At 38.9% G+C, this 26,284-nt stretch overlaps 1 protein-coding gene across 9 annotated transcripts in view; it reads right to left on the bottom strand.

Moving 5' to 3' along the window:
• The window catches only part of TMTC4 (transmembrane O-mannosyltransferase targeting cadherins 4), a 76,532-nt gene that overhangs the window by 14,144 nt on the left and 36,104 nt on the right, over positions 1 to 26,284 (bottom strand). For 8 of the 9 annotated variants that reach the window (XM_077158603.1, XM_077158602.1, XM_077158600.1 and 5 more), the window contains exons 6-14: positions 15,975 to 16,075; positions 11,557 to 11,649; positions 11,061 to 11,225; positions 9,507 to 9,709; positions 8,047 to 8,218; positions 7,829 to 7,960; positions 1,460 to 1,539; positions 1,173 to 1,280; positions 909 to 1,050 (exon numbers count right to left, since the gene is read on the bottom strand). In XM_077158603.1, the coding sequence (XP_077014718.1) occupies positions 909 to 1,050; positions 1,173 to 1,280; positions 1,460 to 1,539; positions 7,829 to 7,960; positions 8,047 to 8,218; positions 9,507 to 9,709; positions 11,061 to 11,225; positions 11,557 to 11,649; positions 15,975 to 16,075 (1,196 nt within the window). The remainder of the gene's footprint in view (positions 1 to 908; positions 1,051 to 1,172; positions 1,281 to 1,459; positions 1,540 to 7,828; positions 7,961 to 8,046; positions 8,219 to 9,506; positions 9,710 to 11,060; positions 11,226 to 11,556; positions 11,650 to 15,974; positions 16,076 to 26,284) is intronic. The other variant, XM_077158606.1, reaches the window with a different exon arrangement.

The raw sequence follows: 26,284 nt of genomic DNA on the forward strand, positions 1-26,284 counted from the left end.
TATGTTATATTTCACAATAAAAAGTATTTAAAAAGATCACATTACCATACATATTTTCCAGTTAGCTAAAATGAGCAAAACATTTTATCCCCCTTAACAGTTTTGTCTAATAAGACTAAATAATAATGCTAGGACTATACATATTTGGTTTCTTGAAAGCAAATTAGAGGGCTGGTTGAGGAGACAGGGATAAGCAGTCTTGTTTGAAGAGTTTTGCTATTTGTATATCTGTATGTGAGTTTGAGCTTTATTTTCTCTTTCCAGAAAATCAAGAGCAATCATATCTTCATAAATATTCTACCAATAGACAAACAAAACAAAACAAAACAAAAAACCCAGAGCCACTATGGAGCACGTTATTTTTCTATTTCCATCAAATTCCTCAAAGCCTATTGAAATAAACTGCCTCCTCCCAACCTTTCTTTTATCTGAGAGAAGCTCACTCAGCAGGGGTGCTCCCCTGGGACTCAGGAGCCTCTCCCCCAAGGAGGGAGAGTACAGCGAAGCTCAGATATCACACAATGGGTTTGTTTTTTTAATCTCCGCTTTTATTCAATTCATGTTTTAAAAACAGAGACTGATGTTTATCAGGAAGTTATCCCTCGGAGTATTGTTTTACAGGGCATAAGGCACTTTAAATTTTTAAACTTATTCCTTAGTTTCCCCTCTTGCCTTTGTGAGCTCATAAACCTGACTAATTCAAGTTGGATTGCTCTCTGGAGCTTTTTAGAGAAATTGCATCTGAGGAAATCAAATAGCTTACTTCCAATGAGATTGACATATGTGAAAGAACATTATAAAATGTAGAGTGCCAGATGTGTGCTACTACTGGCACTTTTATTATAAATAATCCAAAATAATCCAAAAAAAATAATCTTTTCGTCTGCAGCCACGGGACCTACACTTACCAAACGTCCAAGGTTGTAGTAGCAATCTGGGTATTTTCTTCTGTGTTTAATAGCTGTCCGGTAACTCTGTTCTGCCGCCTCAAACCGTTTTAGGCTGTTCTGCACGATGCCTAAATTCATCCAGGCAGCAGCAAAATCTGGCCTAGAAGAGCATTTAAAAAAAAAAAGAAAGAAAAAGATAAATAAGATAAAGAAAGCCTCGGCCCCCCCGAATGCTGGAACTAGTTTCTTTGTCACTAGCCTAATGATAAAAACAATGCTTACTGTATTTGTACAGCCAAAGATAGCAGCTCTTCTGCTTCCTGGAGCTCATTCCTTTCTTTTAAGATATTTCCAAGATTATTCATGGCATGAACATACTTGGGATTTAATCTGGAAGTTGAGAGAGAACTGAAGTTGTGTTAATGCTCAGTTTTCACGGTTCTCTCAGGAACTGGCAGAGATTATCTTTAAATTGGGGTTTTAAAGGGGGTAGGCTTTTAACCCTAGGAAGTTAAAACAGTACATGGATATAAATGATATTTCTCAAGTGAGCAGCACGCCTGCAGTACCTTACAGCTTCCCTGTAGTATCTGATGGCAGCAGTCTGGTTGCCTTTGTCTGCCAGGTTTTTGCCAACATTGTAGTGAACCTGAAAATACAGATAATGGTTTAGCCATCAGCAGGTAGACTTCTTTGCTCAGAGGCTGGATAACTAACATTCTTCTAACTGAATTAAAGAGGTTAAGGTATCCCACTCACCCTCCCTATCCCTACCCCCTAAAAAATAATTGCCTCCCAGAACTTTAGCTAAAACCGTACAGAAACCTCACAGAGGGCAAGCCTGGCCCTTGCTTGTGTTCTAATCTCTTCCCTCATAAGAAAAGATTAGAAGAAAGGGAGGTTACAAGCAGACATAATATGAAGACAGTATGACAGGAGGAAAAGGACCTAAAGAACAAACCAGAGAAAACTAGAAAAGCATGGAGCTGGGATGTTTTTACCACGAAACCCTCAAAACCCCCTCCTCTAGGACAGACATCCCCTAGAGTCGATATACTAAAAGTTCAATCATACATGCGCATAAGAAGAAGAAACAATTGTCCTGCCTGCTCATTTTAAATAAATCCAGGCCTAACTTGTACAACACCTTTCTTCTGTAGCATTATGAGTATTTTACTTTATGCCTAAGGAAATACTCCCTCTCATTCCTTCAGGTAATGACTGATGCCCACTATGGGCTGGATATAGCTGTCAGCTAGAGAAACCATGGACAGCAGGGTCCAGCAGGCCGAGCGGCTCCTGCATTACTTCGGACAAAGGTGGGGTGAGTCACAAAGGCCGTAGCCTAGGTTTGAAGGAGCCAGGAAAGGCCGTCTTGAGGAAGGGATCCCCCCTGCCAGCTGAGATTGGAAGGGGGTGTTAATAGGTAAAGGGGTTTTGGGGGGATAAGTAGTCCCAGGTGGAGGGGGCAGCCTGTGTGGGGTGCCCGCTGGGAGGAGGCTGATAAGTCTGAGCACCTACAAGAAGCCCAGTGTGCTGGAGGGCACAGGACGAGGGAGAGGAAGGCTGGAGGGTTGGGGAGGGGCAGGCCATTGCGGGCGAGGGTCTCTCTGCCCTCAGAGGAACAGAAGGGCCAGCGCTGGGTTTGTAAGTCAGGGGCAGGAGGCTGGCAGTGGGTCATAAGCAGATTTATGTTTATTTGAAATAAACCACCATGGCTGCACTAGGAATTGGAAGTGAATGGGGCAGAAGCAGCTGTGAGGGGCCAGTGAGAGGCGATGGCTGTAGTCCAGGGGAGAGAGAAGAGCAGACCGAACCAGGGCGGTGGTGGTGATAAGAGATTTCAAGGGTATTAAGGAAGTAAAAAGCACAGAAATTGGTGATGGATGGAAATGAGGATGGAGGAGAGTGTCAGGAATGCATCTTTGGGGTCTAACTTTTGGAACTGAATGGACGCTGACTGGCTCTCAAGGAGATGCAGTCAGTGCAAGGGTTTGTCTGGGACAGGAGGGACAGGAATCATGCTCATTTATTTAAATCCTTTGAGAAATCCAAGTGGAGAGAGTGGGACAGAACCTGAGCTCGGGAGAGGAGCAGGCCAGAGACCTCAGAGTAGCAGGCAGGGGCTCCCCAGAGGGTGAGAGCTCGTGAGACAGCAGAGGAAAACTCTTATCTTCATTTTACTCTTATAAGCACACCAAAGGAAGAAGAAACCCATAGGAAATTCAGAAACACACAAAGAGACCAAAAAGAGAACTTTTAATTGATTGAAAGATGAGGGTGATAAAGCAGATTAGAAGAAAACATGATTTACAGCCAAAGACCTATCAGAAATGACGAAATAATCTCAATCTGAGGTCAATTTATGGCCTTTTCTCAACTGGACACGGATCAGAATAAATTACACAGAAAGTAACTGGGACCAGAAATAAAAACTGTTCAGCAGAACAGCACAGGTTCGCTAGGATATTATCAAAAGTATTTACTGATAAACAAAAGTTTCTTTTGGATCCTTACAATGTAAAGGCCAATAATATTCTCAGAGGAGACGATGTTAAGGAAATTAATTAAATGAGATATATTACGTGTGACTAATAATAAAAATTGCAATACCAGCAGCTGGCAAATGCTGAGTGTCATCTTTGCACTGGGTATGGTGTTTGGCACTGAAGACACATTATCTTTAGGACTCTCAACAACTCTGGGAGGTAGGTGCCATTACCTTCCGTTGGCATTGCCAAAAGTTTCAGCGACTTTAAGTGTCTTACCCAAGGCTGTGATACTGGATTTGAACCCAGGCTCCAAAGCCTGTGGTTTTTCTCACTGTATCATGCCCATTTATTAGGGTACAATGTGAAGATGCACCAACAAGTTCTAGATCCACTCATTCACACCATCTTTCATTTTATTACAGTAACGTTTAAACACATTCAAGCAGTCGTACATCTGAACACTGCCTCTAAAGTACCTCCGGAAATGTAACGCACCCTGCCTTATCAATTATAATTTACAGATAGAGCACCACTCAAAAAATACTAATATTTCTCAAAGGGTATACAGCAGCATGACAATCTTTAAGCACATACAGATTTTTTTTTTAACCTGCCAGTTTTAAAGTATATACATTTATTTTTTACCTAATCTGACAAAAGAAATCACAAGCAGGGAAATCACTGGCAATATAAATATGTACAACTGTGCACCAGACAATGTAATTTAAACGTTCTGAATCAAATTATTGTCCATTCGTAGGTATTACCATCTTCAAATTACAGCTTAGCAGAGGCCCAGTTAATATGTCACCAGGGCACAGGCTTTTAAAAGCCTGTTTGAAATGATTAGAATGTATGCCTCCCCTGGATACATAGCTTCCTCTCGCCTCCGCTCCCATGCACAAAAGACCCGAAGGCAAGAGAATCCAACCTGGGAGCATGGTCCTCGAGGCTGCAAGAATACAAGTACAGCTTCTGCTCAGACTTCAACACACTCCTGCCTCTTCCACCCTTAAGCCCCTGCTGCTTTCCTTTGTTATGGGAAATTCTGTCTCCTCAATAAAAAGCTCAGACAAAGAGTTCAACTGCCCTCTGCAGTATAGACAGTGTTCTGTTATACATCCAGAATGCCAAAGACCAGGAGACCAAGGGAGAAAGGCAGAGCATTTTGAAAATACAAACTGCAGTTACTTAAATGGAACTCAACATCGAATGCAGCCCCAGAAGGTAATCTTTCCATAATTAGGCTTATTCAGAGGTCAGCTTCATCCTATAAGTTATAAAGAGAGAATGATCTGAATAGAAAATAGCTGCCTCGTTAATCCATCACACACACACACACACACACACACACACACACACACAAAACAAGAAAAAACTCACAACAAACCTCATGACCAATTTACTGAAAAGGATGTTTAAATAATGAGTGATTTCATTTCCATGCAATGTAAAAAGTCAGTTTATTCCAGCAGAGATGCAGAAGATGAAAATGACCACTGAAGCCTGGTGACATGTAAACACAACCAAGTAAAAGAATCAATAATGAAATGCACGATTAACACCAGTGCTAAAACCAGTTTAGTTTCAAATAGTCTGCTAATATTTGATGTTTAAATATAAATAAATAAATTAATTAAAACATAGGAAAAAGCCTATAACCCATCCTGGGTCACTCTTTAAATAAGAGCTCATTACTGTATATGATCCTTTTCATTGTTAGAATAATTTAAAATTGTATCACAGAGTTGATATTAAGTACATTATACTTTTAAGCATCAGAAACTAAAAAATGAAGTCTAAACATCCCCCGTTGTAGGCTTGAAGAATTGATTATCCATTTGGTTCAGTTCAACAACCAATATAGAGTGGCAACTATATGCAAGGCACTGTGAGGAACTCAAATGCAGACCAGGCAGAGAACTATCTAAATGATGCTGCAGTCTTTTACTCGGTTTGTAAATCTGGGCGATTACCAACTGCTTATTTAAAATGCAATGACTATCAAAAGGTTCAGTATGGAAAATGTTTCCCATGCAGCGAGGTTGAATGAAACATTTCATGTCTTCCTAAATGTAACCTCTTCCCTGAAATCAGTCTAGCTGTTTCCAAAAAAAAGGAAGTACAGGCAATTTTATGACACTTCAATTTATAGTGAGTAGTTAAAAAAAAAAAAGGCCAAAAAATTCTATTCTGTTTATTCCGAACAGTATCACTGAAAAATTTCTTGGAAAGGACTATCACCACTAGGTCCATTTTGAAGATGAGGTCTTATATTTATGGCTTAAATTTAAAGAGAAAACTACACACTCACACACAGAAGTGTATGCATGTTTATGCGTACCCAGCCTTTTGCTACCCTATAATGAATGAAATCATTTACTAGGGCAGACTTCTAGGCTCAGACATCTCATATGTCCCATTACCCCTCATTTTCTAGAATAACCTGGGGTGCAGCACCATACCATGTCTCTATCTTGCCACCGAAATTACTAACCTGTATAATGTCAGTTTAATCTTTCTATGCCTCAGTTTCTCCCATCTGGAAAAAGAGAGGTAATAACACCCTCTTTTTAAAAGCCTTAGGGAGAGGATAATGGAGATTAATTATAGAGTCTCTACAAAGAAATCTGAATTCCTTGTGGGGAAGAACTATATAAATAGAAGGGGTAATTACTGCTATTCAAACAGAAAAGTAAAAATAAAGCAAATCTATTTAACATTTATGAAATTAAATCACATGCAATTTATTTTTAGTGGCACAAAATAAATTGATAGGTCAGCAAATCAAATTAAAGACAAAAGCTCAAAGTAATTAATTAGCACTTTTATCTGTCTCCTAAATATGAAAGAAAACAAGATTTTTTAATCCATGAAAAAGACAAACAAGGATTCTACACCTTTTGTACAATTCTTTACTTCAGGGTCATAAAAAGATGTCAACTATTCATTAGATTTATTCACATAATTTTGTCTGAAATCAGTGCTTTTCTTTAAATACAGAATGTGAAAATGAGAACTGCAGAGAACTCTTTTTTTTTTGCCCCAGAGGATCACATTTAACCATCCAAAGAGGCTACAATTTTGATGACTCAAGAGAGAATATATTACTATTAAATAATTTCACTCTATACTAAGAAAATTCTTCTAACCTAAACCCTCCCCATCACCCGTTTTGAGCAAACAACATTTCCTTCTTGTCCTTTAGTGTAACAACCATAACAAAAATGAGCCTGAGAAGGACAACATTTCTTGAGCACCTACTAAGTGCTAAGCACTGGCTACAGTACTTCAGCCACAGTATTGCAACCAAAAAGTTCAAAAAAGTTTAGTTTTGCCCAAGAAGCACAGCTGGTTAAGTGAACAGTTTAGATTTATCAAGAAACAAATAAAATTCATTTCTATCAGACTGCTCCAACAAAAAAAATACTCCTGGCACCACTAGAGAGAGTGACTGAATCAGCTGAACATGAAGAAATTAAGTAATTTGCTATTTCATGGAAAACATTCAATGAAAACATTATCATTGATAATGATACTTTCAATTATTTCTTTTGAATCACTTTAAGTGGGATTTTAACAAATCTTATAAAAATCATAAAAAACCCACCAAAATCTGTGGTTAAGATCTTGTGCTAGAAGCCCCCTTGAGGGAACGGTGAGGGGGGGAAAATTCAACTTCCCTGAGTCAAATTCTTGATATTCTCACAAGCAGTGGGGACAACCAAAGCAATAGGCTGAGCCCCCAATCTTGGGGCTTGTTCATATAAAACTTAACCCCACAAAGGATAGGTCAAGCTTACTTAAAATTAGGCCTAAGAGTCACCCCCAAGAGAACCTCTTTTGGAGAAAGATGTGGCCTCTTTCTCCAGCCAACACAAGTAAACTCACTGCCCTCCCACTGTCTACGTGGGACCTGACTCCCAGGGGTGTGGACCTTCCTGGCAACGTGGGACAGAAATCCTAGAATGAGCTGAGATTCAGAATCAAGGGATTGAGAAAACCTTCTGGACCAAAAGGGGGAAGAGTGAATGAGACAAAATAAAGTGTCAATGGCTGAGAGATTCTAAACAGAGTTAAGAGGTTATCCTGGAGGTTATTCTTATGCATTAAATAGATATCACCTTGTTAGTCAAGATGTAATGTAGAGGCTGGAGGGAACTGCCTGAAAATGTAGAGCTGTGTTCCAGTAGCCATGTTTCTAAAAGACGACTGTATAATGATATAGCTTTCACAATGTGACTGTGTGATTGTGAAAACCTTGTGTCTGATGCTCCTTTTATCTACCTTATCAACAGATGAGTAAAACATACAGAATAAAAATAAATAATAGGGGGAAAAAAGATTTTGTGCTAGATTATAAAGGTAAACATTCTTCATACATGTTAAACTTACAACACTACCAGTAGTAAAGCATTTTTAAAAGAAATATGGCAACCAACATACCTTAGCGTTGAGAGGACACACAGACAGAGCACTTCTAAAAAGCTGCTCTTCACTCCGCCACTCACCACTGCGAATCACGCATCTCAGCATGTTTAGGAATAAAATTCCCAGGATGACAGCAGCAATTAGTTTCTTAAGAACAGAGAGACATGGTAAATATCACTAGTAAAATCCATCCAATCATTTTGGTTAGAATGGCACGTCTCTCAGGTTAATACCTTTCTTTTAGTATGTTTACTTAGAGTTCCAAATCCAAAAGTCAGCAGCACGCAGTACCCAGCGCTGGGGAGGTAGAGGACTCTCTCTGCAACTACAAAGCCCACTCGGAAGAACAGGTTACATGCAGGAAGAAATGGAATCACGAGAAATCCCAGGCCCAGGGTAAGGATCCTGGAAAATGAAAAGTATTTAAAATCGCTATTCTCAGGCTTTTCAAGAAAAATGTCCTACTCAACATTAAATTAATGATAAAATCCTTTTTTATTTTCAGACCATGAATTGAGAAAAGGTATCATCAATAGTAAAAACTGATGAGTTAGCAGGCAGTATTGGGACAAGATAAAAATATTACTAGGACGTGATATTATCAAGAATAAGGATAAAATTTACATGCAATTTATATAAACAAAGCTGGAATGATTATATTTGTAAGGTCTTGTTAATTCATCTTCTCCATTTACAGATTAAATATCTTAGTGACTATTGGTCCCAAATAGTGCAATATAGGTTTTATGGAAAAAGTGTTTTCTCTTCTAAACTTAACAGGGAAAGTAATACTTAACCAGAATAAACTTTATAAAATCTGAAAAAACTAACATAATTTTTGGTTGTTATATCATCACAAATTTCAATCAAGCAAGCAAAAAGAAAGCTGAGCATTGACATGTTTTTGGAACTAGTCAATCATTTTCAATGTCCTAAATGATGCAAAAGGATGAATTAAGCCAGGCCAAATTTGGTGGCTCCTCTCTGGACCCTGTAACCTAATTTATTTTATTAAATCCTGTTTCATATGTATAAAAGAACTGGAACTAAAGTTTGTTGCCCTTTAGAATTACAAACCAATTTAAAACACAAGTAAACTTAGAACTTGGTTTATTTTGAGAAATTACTAATTTAATTCCATAAACGCTTATGCTTAAAGGAAATCATCTTAGTTATCTTTTTCATGAAATACATTTGTTTTTTCTCAATGATTTTCTCAATAACCTTAAATATATATATATATATTTTTAAAAAGAATAGTCTCTTTGGGACAGCAGTTTATTTTGTACCAAACAACAGAAGGAATCACTATTGCATTCACTAGGGTTTTCTGAAAGAGAATTGTGAAATAAGAAGCACAACGCACATCAATTACACTTTCTGTTCTGACCATGAATTACTCTTTACCACCTACAGCGAAAAGGATCTCAAAATGCTATTTCATGGAGGGCAAGGGCGGGGAGATAAAGCAGTCATCCATCCCCCCTCCTCCAAGTTCACTCCCCAGTAGTTGATGTTGGCAATGGACTCCATCCATCCAATGGATGGAACTTGTCCCAGCCATAAATATATATTTGAAGTAAATGTCCTTGACATCACTTCAGTAAAATCATTAAAATGATCAGTGTTGGATTTAGCAAAATGCTTCTGACTCAACCCAGTGCGGAAGTTAAAATTCAGCGCTGCCTCTTACCTTCTCTTGTGGCTGTCTTCAGAGCACAGGGCTTGGCATATTAGGCCAATTAGGCAGAACCAGAGTGCGGCTAGTGCAATTATTCTCCAGTCGCTGACTGACTTAATGAGGGGTATGCAGCCCATTGACCAATCAAAACACAACCACCAGGGACACAGCAGCAGCCATGCATTCAATGAATAGTAGTAATTATAGTTTATGGCCTGTCAGTCAAAAGGAAAACAAACATTCACTTGATATTGAGCTTAAAAAAATATACACATGTACCTTAACTTTACTTTTATGGTATTTATATACTTCTGTTAAAGAAAAAAAGTTGTATAAAATAAAATTTTGTCAATTGTGCATGCCAATGTATTTATTTATATGCATTTGTATTTTAATAGATAAAAGTACAGCAAAGCCACCAGAAGAGGCTACACGTTTGTTTTATTTCTGGTCAGACCATGACCTTTTTACTTAGTGATGCCCAAAATCTGTGACCCTGGAAATTTGAGGCCCAGGGGTCATTGGTGTCCCTAATTATAAAAGCACACGTTTTGATAGTTGTTCTCCTGACTTCTGTCTCTATGGAACATGCGGCTGAGAACTTGTGGCCTGACACTCTTGCCTCTGGAAAAAGCAAACCTCAAGAAGAAAGTGAGTCTTGACACTATCAGATTTTTAAAGATACAACCAATACTGTTATATTCTATCTTAACCCAGACACATCAATTTCCTTTTTTAATAGTAAAGAGCAAATAAGGTATAAGTGGCTGAGAGTGTTCAGAGTCCAGAGGCTACTCTTATGCAAGCTTCAGCTAGATATCGCTACCTATCGTGGTTTGCCAAACCCTAACCAAAACCATTCCTAACAACCCTAAACTACACCGAGGGCTCTATTTAAGATTCTACAAAGGTTCCATGTACTATGATTACTTTCCAGAAATCTACAACCTAGGCCAGATAAGTCCTGAAACCCGCCAGCCTCTCCAGATTATCAACTAGTTCCAATCCCCTATCCCATATTATCGACAGCCCTTTCCAACATGAAAAAGCTACAATGGGCACAGCCCAAATAACCCTAGAAAGTGGGAGAAAGATAAAGGAGAAGGTGGAGTTATACAGAGAAGACAGGGTTTAACAGATGAATGTGACTGCTGAATCATTATATTGATATTTCTTCTAGTTTCCAGTGTTTTGGAGCAGCTAGAAGGAAAAAACCTAAAATCGTGAAAATTGTAACTCATACCAAACTCTGAAATCTGTGCTAGAACCAACTGTTATGGTGTGCTTTGAAATGTATTGCTTTTTTGTATATAGGTTATTTTTCATAATTAAAAGTAATGAGGTTAGCAGACACTTCAACAAGGTGGCAAGAAACCGGATGTTAGAAGGAATCACTCCTCTTGAGCCTACAAAAGAAAACTTGGTTTCATTCTAGAATAATCCTTCGTGATTACAAATCCACCTGGAGGCATCCCGCTTATTAGGAATATTTTGGGCCTTGGGGAGTGAGATAAGGAGGAAGGATGAAGGATCTGGGAGTGTGATGGGAAGAGGCTCAGAACGCACCCTGACCAACATACTGTCGGCAAAGGAGGCGGGGTTGTCCACCTCGGTGAATGCAGGTGGGCCCGTGCCCATGATTGCCCAGCGCACATAGAGCACGGCTGCTCCTCCACAGGTCAGGAGAATCATTCTGAAGAGGCGGCCCCCGTTCTTGAGCGCACCCACATTCTGCAAGGAAATCACAAAGCCACTAGTGTCAGATTTTCAAAGGGAACCGTGGACACGCAGGTATAAACACAGCAATTCTGCCTGAACTATGTTGACACTATGCTTTAAAGAGGTGACTGACTTGGTATTCAAAAATTACAAGAGATACGTTGAACATGGCATTCAAAATTGGCTCTTATTTGACATTTTCAATGTCTAGGTTGGAAATAAAAAGTATATACTGGACGGGCCATGGTGGCTCAGCAGGCAGAGTTCTCACCTGCCATGTTGGAGACCTGGGTTTGATTTCGGGTGCCTGCCCATGTAAAAAAAAAAAAAATTATATACTCACCTCTAATGACTTGTCCTTACGTAGTATCTTCTGTACAATTTCTGGAATATTTAATTTGCCTATCACCAAGATGTCAAATATTGCGTTCAAACCCTAAGAAAGCAAAGCAAGGCAATCAATGATGGGAAAACCTAACTCTGATTTGTTAGCAATTACATCTCACAAGTTTATTCCTGCAAAATCTGAATCAAGACAAGGCATGGAGTGGATTAGATAATCACAGAAGACCTTCTCAGCTCTAAAAACAATTTTATGTTTCTATGAAATGAGCTCATGGTAATATATTATATCACATTTATTATCTAGTAAATCCCTATGTTAATAATAATAATTTCATAATCTGCATATAAAACTATGGATCTTTTTTCCAGGAAAAATTCTCCAGAGTTCCCCCCTCCCTGCCCTGCCCCTTTTTTTGATAACTACAAAACAGTTCTTTGGATCATATAATGGAGTGGTTACCTGGGCAATAATTATGTTAGGAAGATAGAGATGACCACAATGCTCTGTAAATCCAGTCAAATAAGTAATTAAATCTCAAGAACCTCAAAAGTCCTGGAAGAAGCAGGAGTATTACCTAAAAATTAATCCAAGATGGAACTCTCTGAGGCACAGGCTTCTTTCTCGTCTTGCTGGGCACAAGGCCAGGCCACATGTCCCAGCCTTCCCTGCGGCTAAGTATGGCCACGTGCCTGAGCTTCTGCCTACGGAATGTGGGTAGAAGTGGGTACCACTTTGAGGTTTGGTTATAAAACCTGTGCCTGCCTCACCACTTGGCTTCCCTCTTTTAGCCAGCTATGGTGGAGATCATGGAGATGACCAGGGTGACTTTGGAAACAACACAACAGGCATGGTGGAAACTCTGTCAGCCTGGTCCATGGAGGATGCACCCCTACCAATGAGAAGCCATGCCCGTGACTGTGAGAGGAACAATCAATAACTTCATTTACGTTGACTCACTGAATTTTGGGAGCCTGAGGCTATGTAGGCTGTCCTCAACAGCACCATTAATAGTTTTTTCCAGCAGGCGAGGGCTGCTTGTGCAGCTGTTACACCCATAATTACAGGTCTTAGAGACCTGGGTTCCATTTTCTGTCCTGAAATGGACTTTCTACAAATGGTACTGCTACGGACAGCCTCATTTAGCAGAACTTCCTACCCAATCTGGAAAAAGTGACCTGAAAAAGACGGTTTATATGGTTAAAGCTGCCCCTAAATGACTTGGATCTTTCTAATGTGGGGCTTTGTGGCAATGAAGATTATAAATCATCAGAAGTCAGTGGTAATTCATGGTTTTCAGCTAAAGCATGACATTCCTACTTAACCCTCTCCCATAAATGCCAGGAGTCATTAATTATCCAATACATAGGCCAGTCTTGGGTTAATTCTTTCAAAGAATCCTGACTTTATTCACCCATGTGAGACACCATCCTAGCAGGTCACAGAAGACCATTAATGCCTGAGTGTAAGCCATTTTCTAGACTGCATACCCTCCCTATTTAACTGCAGCCATCTCCTCAAATGTGAATGCAAGCAGAAATCACCCGGGGTCCTGGTTAGAATGGAGATTATGATTCCTTGGGCTGAGGGAGATCCTGAATTTCTAACAATCTCCCAGACAATGTGGATGAACCACACTTTGAGAAGGGTTTAAGGCACTGCTTCTTAACAGAGGATTGATTTCACACACACACACACACACACACACACAGAGAGAGAGATATGTGGAGGGGGCTGTTACCGGCATCTAGTGGGTAGAAACCAGGGTTGCTGCTAATCTCCTGCAATACACAGGGTAGCCCCCATAGCAAAGGATTATCAGGTCCAAAATATCAGAAACCCACGTTTAGAGCATGGTTTGAATAAGAAATAACTCATGAGAGTCAGTATCTTTCCATATTAATTCCTTTATTCCTCTTCCGTGCAGCTAATCTTAGTTTTACACATAGATCCTAGTGAAACTGCTGGTCTACACTTTAACTTGTGTCAAATCCCAAGGAGCTTTGGCTGTTCTTTCTTTCCAAGCTATTTCCACAAGGGTCATTCAGATCCCACATCTTTGTTTTCCATTTTTCTACCTCTACTCACATCCCTAATTTATAAATTTTCCTCTGATAATGTAAGGCAGAAAATGGTAAGAATGGAGGAAAAGGAAAGTGGATTTCAATGCCTTTCCCGAAGTCCCAACCTGTATTCAAACCAAACACAGGTGGTGGGAGCCTTTATTCTCTAGAAGGTCCTCTCCTTCCTCTTTAGGACTTCCAGTTGGAATGGAGTATAAGATAACACACACTCCATACTTGTTTAGTTAGTGTCTACGCTAGGCTGTCATAAAACATTTAATGACTGTCTTCTTTAACAACTTGATTCACCCATTCAATGAATAGTTACTGAGAATGTGCTATATGAATATGACCTTATCCCTGGGAATACAAAAGCAAACACACATGGTTCCTGTCTTCTTGGAACTCAAGTGTGGTGTAGGAGGCAGATAACAAAGGGAGAAAATAAGCAGATAATTACAGAGTGGGAAGTGTCTCAAGGGAGCAAACAAGTTGTTCTGGTAGTAAGGGACCAGGGAGAGGAGGGAGCATGTGGGAAATCTGAGTTAGATGACAGGGTGGAGACCAGGAGGGCAAGGCTTCAATTGTGCCCTAAAAGATGAGAAGGAGGAGCAGGGTGAAGTGCTCCCCAGGCAGAGGGAACTCAGCCCTGGTGAAGGTGTACAAGAGGAAAGAGCCTGACAAGCTCGAGGAAAGGAACACAGTCCAGGTATGAGGTGCGGAGTGCGAGGCTGAGGGTTGGGGGAGCTTGCAGGCCGTGTCGAAGGGTCTGTTCTCTGTACCAAGTAGGAGGAGCTACAAAAGGGTTTTAAAGAGGGAAGTGACCTGTACAAGAAAAGTTTTAAAAAGACAATTTTGGCTACTGTATGGAGACAGTTTGTAGGAGGCCAAGAGAAGAATCAGAGAAGCCTGAGGTACGTAGCATTCCTCACTGGGTATAGTATGTACCTCACACAGGAATTTTCAATCAATGAATCTGTTTGATTTGATTAAATGACTAAAACAACAGCTTATCTCTGAGATGAAGTTATATGAAATAACTGGTCTCATCACAAAATAAAAAAGGCAATATGAAATATATGCTGGCATGCTGGGCCTCTCTCAGTTAACATGTACGATGCAGAAATTATGTAGATATGGATTTACCCTATTCTCTAGTTAACTGCGTGCTATCACTCAGGAAGGTGAATTTTAAAGTTGCCCTTATTTAATGGCTTCTTGATAATTTTCATTAATAAACCCTTTTAGGTTGCTTCTGGGAGGGAAAGAGACGCAAGGGTCCTTTCTGGGGTGATAGAAGTGTTGTGTATTTTTATAGGAGTGGTGGTTACATGGACATATGCATTTGTCCATATTCAAACTATACACTTAAAATCTATGCATTTTGCTACATGTAAATTATTTCTCAACAAAATAAGGAATCACTTAAAAAAAATTTTGGGATGCTTGGTTTCAGAGATTAGAATAGAATTTAAGATGTGAAATAGACTGAATTTTTTTCTTAAGTTGAACACCTACTTTAGCAAATGATACCTTCATATCCTAAACAAAATATATTCCAAAACACATTAAAACAATAACTGAGGTAATCTGATACATAGGCTATATGATATATAAAGAGACTTCAAGTTTCAGAGTTAAAATATGTGCCTATAAGGCACATCTGGTTTTAAAAGACCCCTTTGAAAACAATACTCCTCTTAAACATTTAACATTATTATACACTCTTCTTTAAGTACTAGCCTAAGAACTAATCTTTTAATTTCACTTCAAAATTCATGAACACAGAACACTTTCATGCTAGTGTTGGTTTAAGTCTCATTCTTATGTGGAGATTAATTATAAACCTAGTTAAGTTCTAGAAAGAAAGCCAAGATGAAGAGTGGGGCAGGGAGGGAATGAATACATGGAGGATTTGAGTGAGTGGCAGAGCTTATCAGTTCTTCATTTCTAAACCACTCACTGCCCTTTACAAATCCAGAATCAGAAAGAAACATTACAGGGGTCAGTCCTCTGTTGTGTTTAGGATTGCAGAAATATATGAGTGGACCCTAAAACACAGACCATTCTCTCATTTTCTACAGGACCTCTGCAAGAGAATTAATCACCACTCTTTAAGGATTTCCCATTCACCCTTCCCCACTAAAGTTGCTAAAGAAAGTCAACTGGACAGTCAATCCCCCATCTGAAATGCAGGAATTATGACTGCACATTAACTGGTTCCTAAAGGTCTAAGACTTAGGATTCAAGTACAAAGCAGTAGAGGGGTTTGCAGAGGCATGGCTGGCCTACAATGTCTTCATGGTGGGGAAGGACACATTGAAAGAGCAGCCCTGAGTGTATCTCAGGCTTTACCAGCACAGTGATCCCTTGCTCTTTGCACAGCATGGCCACGGCTCCCAAAAGAATACTCAGCAAAACCCAGAAGGTAGAAGAATGCATTCCCTCCTTGTTACCTGCCAATTAAGAGAAATGATAAATGTAAAAGACAGGCAACACAACTCAGTCTTATTAGCATCAGGAATTAAAATTCTAATCATGCATCTTGACTATCCACAACTTAAAAACACAGCTTGGTCTTCAGGCAGTACTTCTCTATGGACAAGTTTGCAAGATTCCTGCATTTCTGGGTAGGCAATTCCCTCTAAATGATAGTAACTTCCCTTATCAAGGGTCACCCTAACATGTGCCCAGAACCTTTGGGAGGCATTTTAATGAAGTCCTGGCCAAAGACTCCTCCTTATCAGGGTCCTCATGGGGCAAGTTCCTTCTTCCCAACCTGCCACTTGAGTTTAGAACTCCCACTGAGATATGGAGCCATCCATCTGGTTTTAAGACAATCCCAGCAGTTGTTGCTGCTGTCATGACTGGTGATGGGAGCATCTGATCCAGCTCTAAGAACCTCTACCACATCCGCTCTGAGTATCAAGATGACTTAAGACAGGTATGCTCTGCTATAAGTGTAGAATAGCCATGGCTACTGACAGAGGGCTAGCCCCTATCTAGTAACTAGGTCAGGGAGGGGTACAGGCCAGATGCTCGGGCAGCTACATGAAGCCAATAAGAAGCTCCAGTAGGGGTGAGCTCATATAATAATTGAGGGTCTCTGAACTTCCTTCTGAGGAGGGAGGGTCTGGTAATACCCTATTTTCCTGAGATGTACATGTAATCTGAGGGCCAGAGCTAAACTACTTGGGATAGCGGAAAGGCCTCATGCAGTGCTCACTTTTGAGCTTCCTTTGTGAAGCTCTCATCACCTCTTCTAAATAAATGGTGAACAAACATTTTTTAAAAAAGCATAGGCTTGGGTGGGGCAAATGCGTATCTGCTTGGAGGACCAAATCATTAACTTGCCTGGGGAGATTATGAATCTTGGTTCAGTTCCACTTAAAACCAGAGCCCCGGGATCGAATTCCAGCTCTGCCATTTACTACGTGACCTTGAGAAAGTTACATATACTTGTACGCTCAATATCCTCATCTACAAAATGGTGGCAACATTACCCACTTCAGGATCTATTCGAGAGAAAAAAATTTATATAAAAATACCTGGTCAGGGTGGGCCACGGTGGTTCAGCAGGCAAGAATGCTTGCCTGCCAGGCCAGAGGACCCAGGTTCGATTTCCGGTGCCTGTCCATGTATATTAAAAAATAAATAAATAAAGCTTATAAAAAATACCTGGTCACTTGTATTAAAATGCTTGTAAATAGCCAATGTCTGGGAAACACACAAGAAACTGAAGATAGCAGTTTCTGAGTAGTTCTAAGAAGAAAAACTGGGGTAGAAGAGGGAGGAAGTCTTATTTTTCACTGCATAGCTCTTGAGTTTTCTTAAACCATATGAATGTATTAAAAAGCATATTAAAAACAAACATTTGAGGAAGTCTTACTTTTCACTGCATAACTCCTGAATTTTCTTAAACCATTTGAATGTATTAAAAAGCATATAAAAATAAACATTTAAAAAATGACATGGTATACTGCTAGACCCACAGAAAGCATTCAATACACATTCGTTGCACATGAATGAGTGAAATTCCCTCAGGTTAGAAAGATGGAATTTCCAGTAGGGCTTTGATGGAGTAAAGGTGGGGGCTGATATAGCCAGCCTGACACACAATGCACCAGGCACATTATATAATAAAACAGATATACCGTGGTTCTCATGAAACATTTACTTGCTTGATTAAGAAAACAACAATTCTAAGTATTTGGCATGAGTGTTCAAGTGTGTGTATGAACATGTGTATGTGTGAGAAAGACAGAGAAGCAGAGACATGCAGACCCTAAATGAATACAAAGAGTCTTACAAGGATGTAGGAACTAATTAGAAAAGCTCTGGGGATTTCATGTCCCTGAAAGAGCCTGTGGGATCTGTGGGGTGGGCAGCACCATTCTATATTCTGGTCAAGGAGACTCCTCTCATGCTGACCAGCTCTTATCAAACTGTGACCTGAATTAGTCTCGACATCACCACACCTGCACTGGATAGTCTTGTTGAGTTATGGGATTGGGCCCAGGCCCAGTATGCTGGGGGAAATGTCCTCCTTCACAGACTGGCTCATACAACAAGAAAGATTTGAAGTCAAGCAGAAACAAGCACAGGCTAATATATTCCTGACCTTACTGGCTTTTCTTAGAGATTTCTTTATACCAAATTTCAGGGTCTAAAGTACAAAGAAGCATAATAGAATATAAAAAAAAGTTTTGACTGTTATAGTTGAGGCACTTAAGTGTTTCACCAGGCCACCAGTAAAGCCATACTGACTTGGATTTCATCATGTCATAAAACACAATGAACAGTCTTATTTTAAAATCTACCAAAACCTCCCTGTTGCCTACAGGACAAAGGGAACCCTTCTGGGAATGGCATTTAAGGCCCTTGCTTACTAATCTGGCAAGATCACATCTCTCCAGCTTCATCTCCTGGTCTGTATTCCAGGCACACTGGCCAACTCCACATGTCCTCAGCCTGGCTTGGTTTGCCTTATTCTGTTCCCTTAGGCTAGAATGCCCCTGGCAAAATCCTATCCATCTTATAAAGTCATCAAAAGTCACTGACTTTGAAATCCCACTCCCAATCTCCCAGGCAGAATCTCCTTTCTCCATTTACTCTTTTCCTTCCACAGGAGAAGGGCAATGTGTCCTCCTGGTAACTGAATGCATGTGTGACTGCCTCTGGAAGCAGGGGCTGCCTTATTCATCTGATGCCCTTAACCCATCCCCTAGATTAAGTTAGCCCCTGCTTGTCGCCCCACGCTGGCCTGTTGCAATGTTCTTCACACCGTTTATTACAAATACTTGGCTTTCTGCCATTTCCCTAGAGGAAGGCTTCTCAACCTCAGCACTACTGACATTTGGGTGGGATAATTTTTCATTGTGAGGGGTTGTTCCATGCATTGGAAGATACTGATGCCAGTAGCGTCCAGTAATGACAACCAAACGTCTCACCAGACATTGCCAAATGTCCCCTGGGGGACGCATTCCCCATTGTCCCCAAGTGAGAATGACTGCCGTAAACCAGTGGTCCTTGGGGTGTGCTCCACGGTCCTGCACTCAAACTCTGGCTGGAAATGCTCACTCTCAGGCCCCACCCAGACCTGCTCCGTCAAAAACTCTGAGGTTGGGACCCAGCCATCAGCTTTTTAACAAGCCCCCCCCCCCCCCCCCCCCCCCCCGCCCCGGGAAATTCTGATGCAGCTAAAGACAGTAAGCCTGTTCATTCACAGATGCATCCCTGACACCTGCCTGCCGGGAGGAGCCACTACAACTTTCTGATGACTGAATCAGCAGCACCTGGCTGACTGTGGAAAGGGAACACAGGAAGCGATTGGATGAAGTGACTGCTATCTACCAAAAGGGGCACAAGGAATTTTGAGCTGCTGCCCAGTCACAGACCCACAAGGTACTAATAATTCTTTTTGGCTTCTTAGAGGTAACTTGCTTCTTAGAGGTTGTGTGTATGATCTCCCTGCAAGGCTGGAATCCCTTCTAAAAGGCTTTCAGCAGTGACCATGTGGCCTTGACTTCAGCAACTTCAGTGATGGGTATTCAGTTTTAAGAACATAGCCCATTTCATTTTAAAATTTTGGGGTGTCGGAATATTCTTTCTTATAATTTGCCTCTCAAAACCTTAGCTCTTATCTATGCTCTAGAGCAGTGGCTCCCCAAATAGCTCAGGAAGTCAAGTTCTCTTTATTGAAAACTTCTAAATAATCATATATTTAGTTCCACCAGATAATTTTACTTCATAGAAATTGATTAGATTACAATGAATGTGATACCAAAAAAAAAAAAAATCACAAGTCACAACAACAACAATAAACCTGTCAAATTAAGCACGGTTACATTTGAATGTTTACATAATTATTGGAAATTCTGGTTTTGTTTGGCCATTTGCTACCACTCATTAGTAGACAAATGTTGGTAAGCCTTTAAGCTTTAAAAAATTGATGGGAAAAAAGATCCGTAAAGTTAATTTACTGACTAACTTCTTTAAGGATAGGATTTGGGGGATGATCAACTTGAGTTACAGCAGTAGAGCACAGGGATACAATTTGCATAAGAGGTGATAACTCACAATCCATAAACCAGAGCTCAGACAACTACGCCTTTTGCCATATACAAGGAGAAGGATGGCAGACAACTCTGTTAAGTTTTGTCTGCTCTAAGTGTATTTCAGCCCTTCCACCCATAATTTTCCTGATTCTGTGTCAAACCACTTTTCAGATTTTCTTATATTATTAGTTTACATATAAATAGAAGCCTTTAATGATTAAAAAAACCCATTAAAGGTATAAATGGAGTCTCATCTACACCTAAACAGGGCAGAAGAGCTACTCCTTCCTCCCCATACCATCCCTTATCCCCAACCTGCTCTTTTTGGCCTGGTCTGCTTGCTGTAGCTGCTACAGGCCCAGCAGGAGGAGACGATGCTTTGGGGCCAAGATCTCAGCCCATTGTTTTTCTGTCATCTAAGCAGTAGGCTCAGCAGTTCACTAGACACTAATGGACTCCCCCTCCACAGACCCATCTCCTGTAGTGTGTGTTCTTCTTTAAGCTTGCCCTACTCCCACAACTTGTGTTTGCACCTCCCAACTAAACAAAATATATATTCAATGAAATGATGTCTTTTTTAACTTCAAAAGCAGGTCCCTTGAACAGTTTACATTTCTATCTAGAAAAACTAAACTAACTTGTTTTTTATTTGAATGTAATATAGATTAACTTCTTTCTGACGCCCCTCCCCCACTCCTATCCCATGGATCAGCAGCCTTTGATAGGAAAAAAAAAAGGTCTTCCATTAAAATACCCCAAAGGACCTGTACTTGAAAGTATTCTATTAACATAAAGTTAAATTATGACATGAATGTGAAAGTCATGTGATCATATTTCATTTATCTAGTCTATTGTTAAATATGGCTTTCTCCCTAGATGGCTATAACAGTGAGATTTAATCGCATACAAGAAAATAAAAGTTACATAGAAAATACAGCTTTCAGATTTATGATAAACTCTTTTCTAATATGATCCTATAATTTCATCACTTTTCTCAAATCCCAGCGTTCTGTAAGGGATCTCTAAACCTTTAAAATTCATTATTGCTATTTTTTGGAAGAATTGTACTCTTTACTCTCTTTCTATACTTCTGAATTTGCTTCAAATATACTTAGTACTAGAAAGACAAATACATTTCTTTGCTGGAGAAGTTTCTATAAGTTTCAATGATTATTATTAAGTGTCATGTCTCAAAACAGTGGCAATTTCAGATCAATTTCTATGGTCAGAGTCATAAACCTGGTTTAGATATAATTGTGACAGCCTAACCACTCAGAGAACTGCATTCTAGACCTGCACTGTCCAAAGAGGAACAATTATAGCAAATGAGCACTTGAAATTTAGCTAGTCCAACTGAGATGTGCTATAAGTGTAAACTACCATGCCAAATTTTGAAGATTTACCATGAAAAAAAAGAACTGAAAAATCTCCTTATTGATTGTATGCTGAAATTGTAATATTCTTGCTGTTTGGCTAAATAAAATATATTATTAAAAAATTAATTAAAAATAAATATATTATTAAAAATCATCTCACCTGCTGCTTCTTATAATGTAGCTACTAGAAAATTAAAAATGGTATGTATGGCTGTTATATTTCTACTGCACAGTGCTGTTCTAGACATGTGGTCATATACCCAGAACTACACCACATGCCCTGTGCTCATTCACAGATCTAAGGATTTTCAATTACTATTTTTGTATTCAAGCTTGCCTTTAGATCATACAAATATGAAATGAGTTTGCTTTTTAAAATTCAACTCTTCCTCCCCCAATCCCTACCAGATTAGCCACTCAATATTTCATCAGGTGTCATAAGACTAAGCAGGCACACCCACTTTGCGTTTTCCAGAATCCAAACAGGAAAGCTTAATTTAACTAATATTTTAAAACTGTTTACTATATAAATATTTTATTAATATATATAAATACATAACCAAGAAGTCATCTTTTACAAAAGCATGGAATGTATGCATATCGTAAACCACGGCCAACCTACATACCACTGACAAAATAGTCTCAGAACTGGAGTGAACTAGAAAATGAAGATTTATTTTGAGTACTGATTTGTCAAATGGCCAATGCAAATAGTTGCCAAAATCCAAAGCAGTTTCAAAATTGAGATGAATTTGGATTTTGTAGTATTGTGGCTATATGCTTATTTATTAACTAATGCAAGCCATTCTTTATTTCCAAGTTTGGACATTTTAATAAGAGAACAGAAAAAGCTAACAATATGCTTCTTTGCATAGGCACTAAATAAATATCTGGTGAAATCAATAAGTAGTTTCATTTTATTTTCATATCTATCATAAGTCTCATATTTCCTATATAATTATATAAGATGTAATTTAATACCAAAAAAAGTTAATAATTTGCTCACTGTGAACAAGCACAGCTGAAAGCAAAGTGTTTCACTTTTAATTTAGTCTTTGAAACTCCTCCACACTGGAATAATCTTCATTATGTGAGATTCTTTTTTTTTTATTTTTAAATAATCTGGTAAAAATGAAAAGACAATTACATAGGGGATATAAAAAAGGCATAGAAAAATTGATTTATGTTCATTTTAATTTATTAGTAAATGCTAAATACAATAAAAACAAAGCCTGAGAGACAGATGACGACTCCAGTGAAGTTACATTTTTGGATACTTTTATTCAGGAAAATCTTCCAAAGATAAGGAATTCCCTAACCTGTGCCTAACTTTATGTTAACATTATAGACTTCACCTTCACCCAGGATTCTTTCTCATCCCCATACAGACTGCTAAGTTTAAGTGCTGAAAACCTGGGAGAGGGAAAAACAAAAACAAAAAAACCCAACATTTTTACACCATCTTTTATCTCCCACGTCTTAGAGGAAACTTGTGCTGAGATAAACATGCAGTGTTAGCAAGCATCAACAGTTTATGATCTGGTTCAGTATATATCTGTATTATCTAAGATTATTCAGTCACTTGGAGAAAGGCATGAGGGGAGCATAGAACAAACAACACAGTAACAGAAAGATATGTATCAATGCTAACACCCACAAGTGCCAACAGATGTGATCCATTTAATGAAGCATGTGCCTCAGAGTTGGCACTGCTCTGCAATAGGAAGATCTTTCAGAAAAAGCACCACATTGTACAAGGCGCCCATCTTCACCAGCCCGTGCCTGGCATCTCTGCCGTGCTGAAACAGGCACGTCCTGTTGTGTGTGGGAGCCATGCCACCCCGACAGGCGGCCACAACGTGCTATTTGCTAGAGCCACACAATGAGCATCAGATCCACATCTACAAAGTTGGAACCAACCAAGCAGTGCTGCCAAGCCCAGAATGAAAAGTCAGACACTGCCATTCCATAATATGGGACCGTGTTGAGAAAATCAAGTCATGCAGGAACCAAAGAAGCACAAAGACAGAGAAATTAGAATTCACATGACACCACTGTCAAAATTCAGCCAGCAGTGGCCCCACATCTAAAAACAAACTTACTACATGAGTTTCACAACTGTCTTATTTTTTTTAGCTGCATGATTCTAAGTCAATGAAAACTAGATGTACATATGACAATATGAAAAATTTTTTTTGAGTTATCCTATTTTAGCTGCCATAACTATGATAGGCAGAGCAATTTGTTTAAGAACTTAAGAGTAACTGTGATTTGAGATCTTGTCTTTAAAATTTTTTTTTTATTTGAGGTTTACAGGGAAATCATGCAGAAAGTACATCGTTCCCCTATTTTCCCCTCCGTCACAACAGGTTTCCCTATTATTAACACTTTGCATTACTGTGATACCTTTGTAACAAATGTGAAACAACAGAATTACAATTACCCCAATAATTATAGTCTATAGTTTACATTAGAGTTCACTGTTTGTGCTGTACAATCCTAGGACTTTTTAAAAAAATTTTTATTCTATTTGCCTCCACTTGCTTGAGCTTTTATTGCTAAGACCAACTCAAGGTAATTCTAAGATCTTAAGAATTTCAGAGGCTGTTTAAGTAGGCTGATTCATTGTGAGGCTGCTAATAAAGTAGCTATTTGTAGTGAATGTGCTGTTTAGGAGTTATTGAACAAGTTGAATATTTCAAAATTGGGCCTTCAAATTATCTTTTTTTTAGCACTGGCTAGGAGTGATCGGTTCAAAAATTTGAAAGCTGGTTGGGAAGAAAAGTTTGCATGATTTAGAGTCCTGTATTCAGATGACTGAGTTTGTTATTCTTCAGACTAATGGGGAATATTATAAAACAGGTATACCAGCAAAAAAAAAAAAAAAAAAATTATTCTAGTAACATATATACAATCTAGACTTTTCCATTTTAACCACAAATATATAATCAAGTGGTATTAATTACATTTGCAATGCTGTACTACACCATTACCAAAATGTTTCCATCACCTCAGTGAAAAACTTAATTAAGCACTAACTCTCCATTCCCTACCCACACTCTGGTCCCTGCAGACCCATATTCTAGTTTCTGATGCTAAGAATTTGCATACTCAAATTATTCCATATCAGTGAGATAATACAGTATTTGTCCTTTCTGTCTGGCTTATTTCACTAAGCATAATGCCTTCAAGGCTCATCCATGTTGTCACATATATTGAAATTACTTTCCTTTTTATGGCTGAATAATAATCCATTGTATTTATAAACCACATTTTGCTTATTCATTCACCTCTTCATGGACACTTGAGCTGCTTTCACTTTTTGTCAACTGTGAATATTGCAACTAGGAACATCAGTTGCAAAATACCTGTTCAAGACCTTGCTTTCAATTGTTTTGGGTAAATACCTAAATGTGGGATTGCTGGGTCATATGTTAAATTCTATACATTATTTTCTGAGGACCTGTTGAACTGTTTTCCACAACGACTGCACCATTTTACATTCTCACCAGCAATGAATGAGTGTTCTTGTTTCTTCACACTCTCTCCAATGGAAAATGTTATTTTCCATTTTTAAAATAGTACCATTCTGGTTGGTGTGAAATGATATTACCTTGTGGTTTTTTTTTGTGTGTGATTTTGATATGAATCTCCCTAATGGCTAATATTGTTGAGCACATTTTCATATGCTTATTGGCCCTTCGCTATCTTTGGAAAATGTCTCTTCAAGCCTTTTGTGCATTTTAAAATTGGGTCATTCGTTTTTTTGTTGTTGTCTTTGCAGGATTTCTTTACATATTCTGGATATTAAACCCTTATTGGATTTGTGGATTCCAGATATTTTTTCCCATTCTGTAGGTTGTCTTTCTACATCTATGATAAAGTCCTTTGATGCACGAAAGTTTTAAATTATGATAAAGGTCCCATTTATCTATTTTTCCTTTTATGCTTGTGATTTTGGTGTAAAGTCTAAGAAAGCATTGTCTAACATAAGGTTCTGAAGATGCTTCTTTATGTTTTCTCTTAGGAGTTTTATACTCAGTTGTTATACTTAAGACTTTGATCCACTTGTATATAGTATGAGGTAGGGGTCCACCTTCATTTTTCCATATATGGATATCCAATTTTCCCAGCATCATTTCTTGAAAAGGTCATTATTTCCCAGTTAATGGGATATGGCACTCTTCTCAAAAATCAATTGGCTATATATGTGTTTATTTTTGAACTATCAATTCCAGTTCCGTTGGTTATTCTGTGAATACGATACTATTTTTTTTTATTATTTTTATTATTTTATTTTTTACGTGGGCAGGCACCAGGAAACGAACCCGGGTCCTCGGGCATGGCAGGCAAGCATTCTTACCTGCTGAGCCACCGTGGCCCACGATACTATTTTGATACTGCAGCTTCGTAATAAGTTTTAAAATCAGGAATTGTGACTCCTCCAACTTTCTTCTTTTTTAAGATGGTTTTGGCTAACTGGGGTCCCTTACCCTTCCACATAAATTTGATAATTACCTTTCCATTTCTTCCAGGAAGGCTGTTGGAATTTTGACTGGGGTTGCACTAAATCTATACATTGCTTTGGATAGAACTGACATCTTAATGATATTTAGTCTTCCAGTCCATGGGCATAGAATGTCCTTCCATTTATTTAGGTCTTCTTTGACTTCTATTAGCAATGTTTTATAGTTTTACAGGAAAAAGTTCTTTACATCCTTGGTTAAATTTA

The sequence above is a fragment of the Tamandua tetradactyla genome, chromosome 4 (assembly GCF_023851605.1).
Source record: "Tamandua tetradactyla isolate mTamTet1 chromosome 4, mTamTet1.pri, whole genome shotgun sequence".
NCBI lineage: Eukaryota > Metazoa > Chordata > Mammalia > Pilosa > Myrmecophagidae > Tamandua > Tamandua tetradactyla.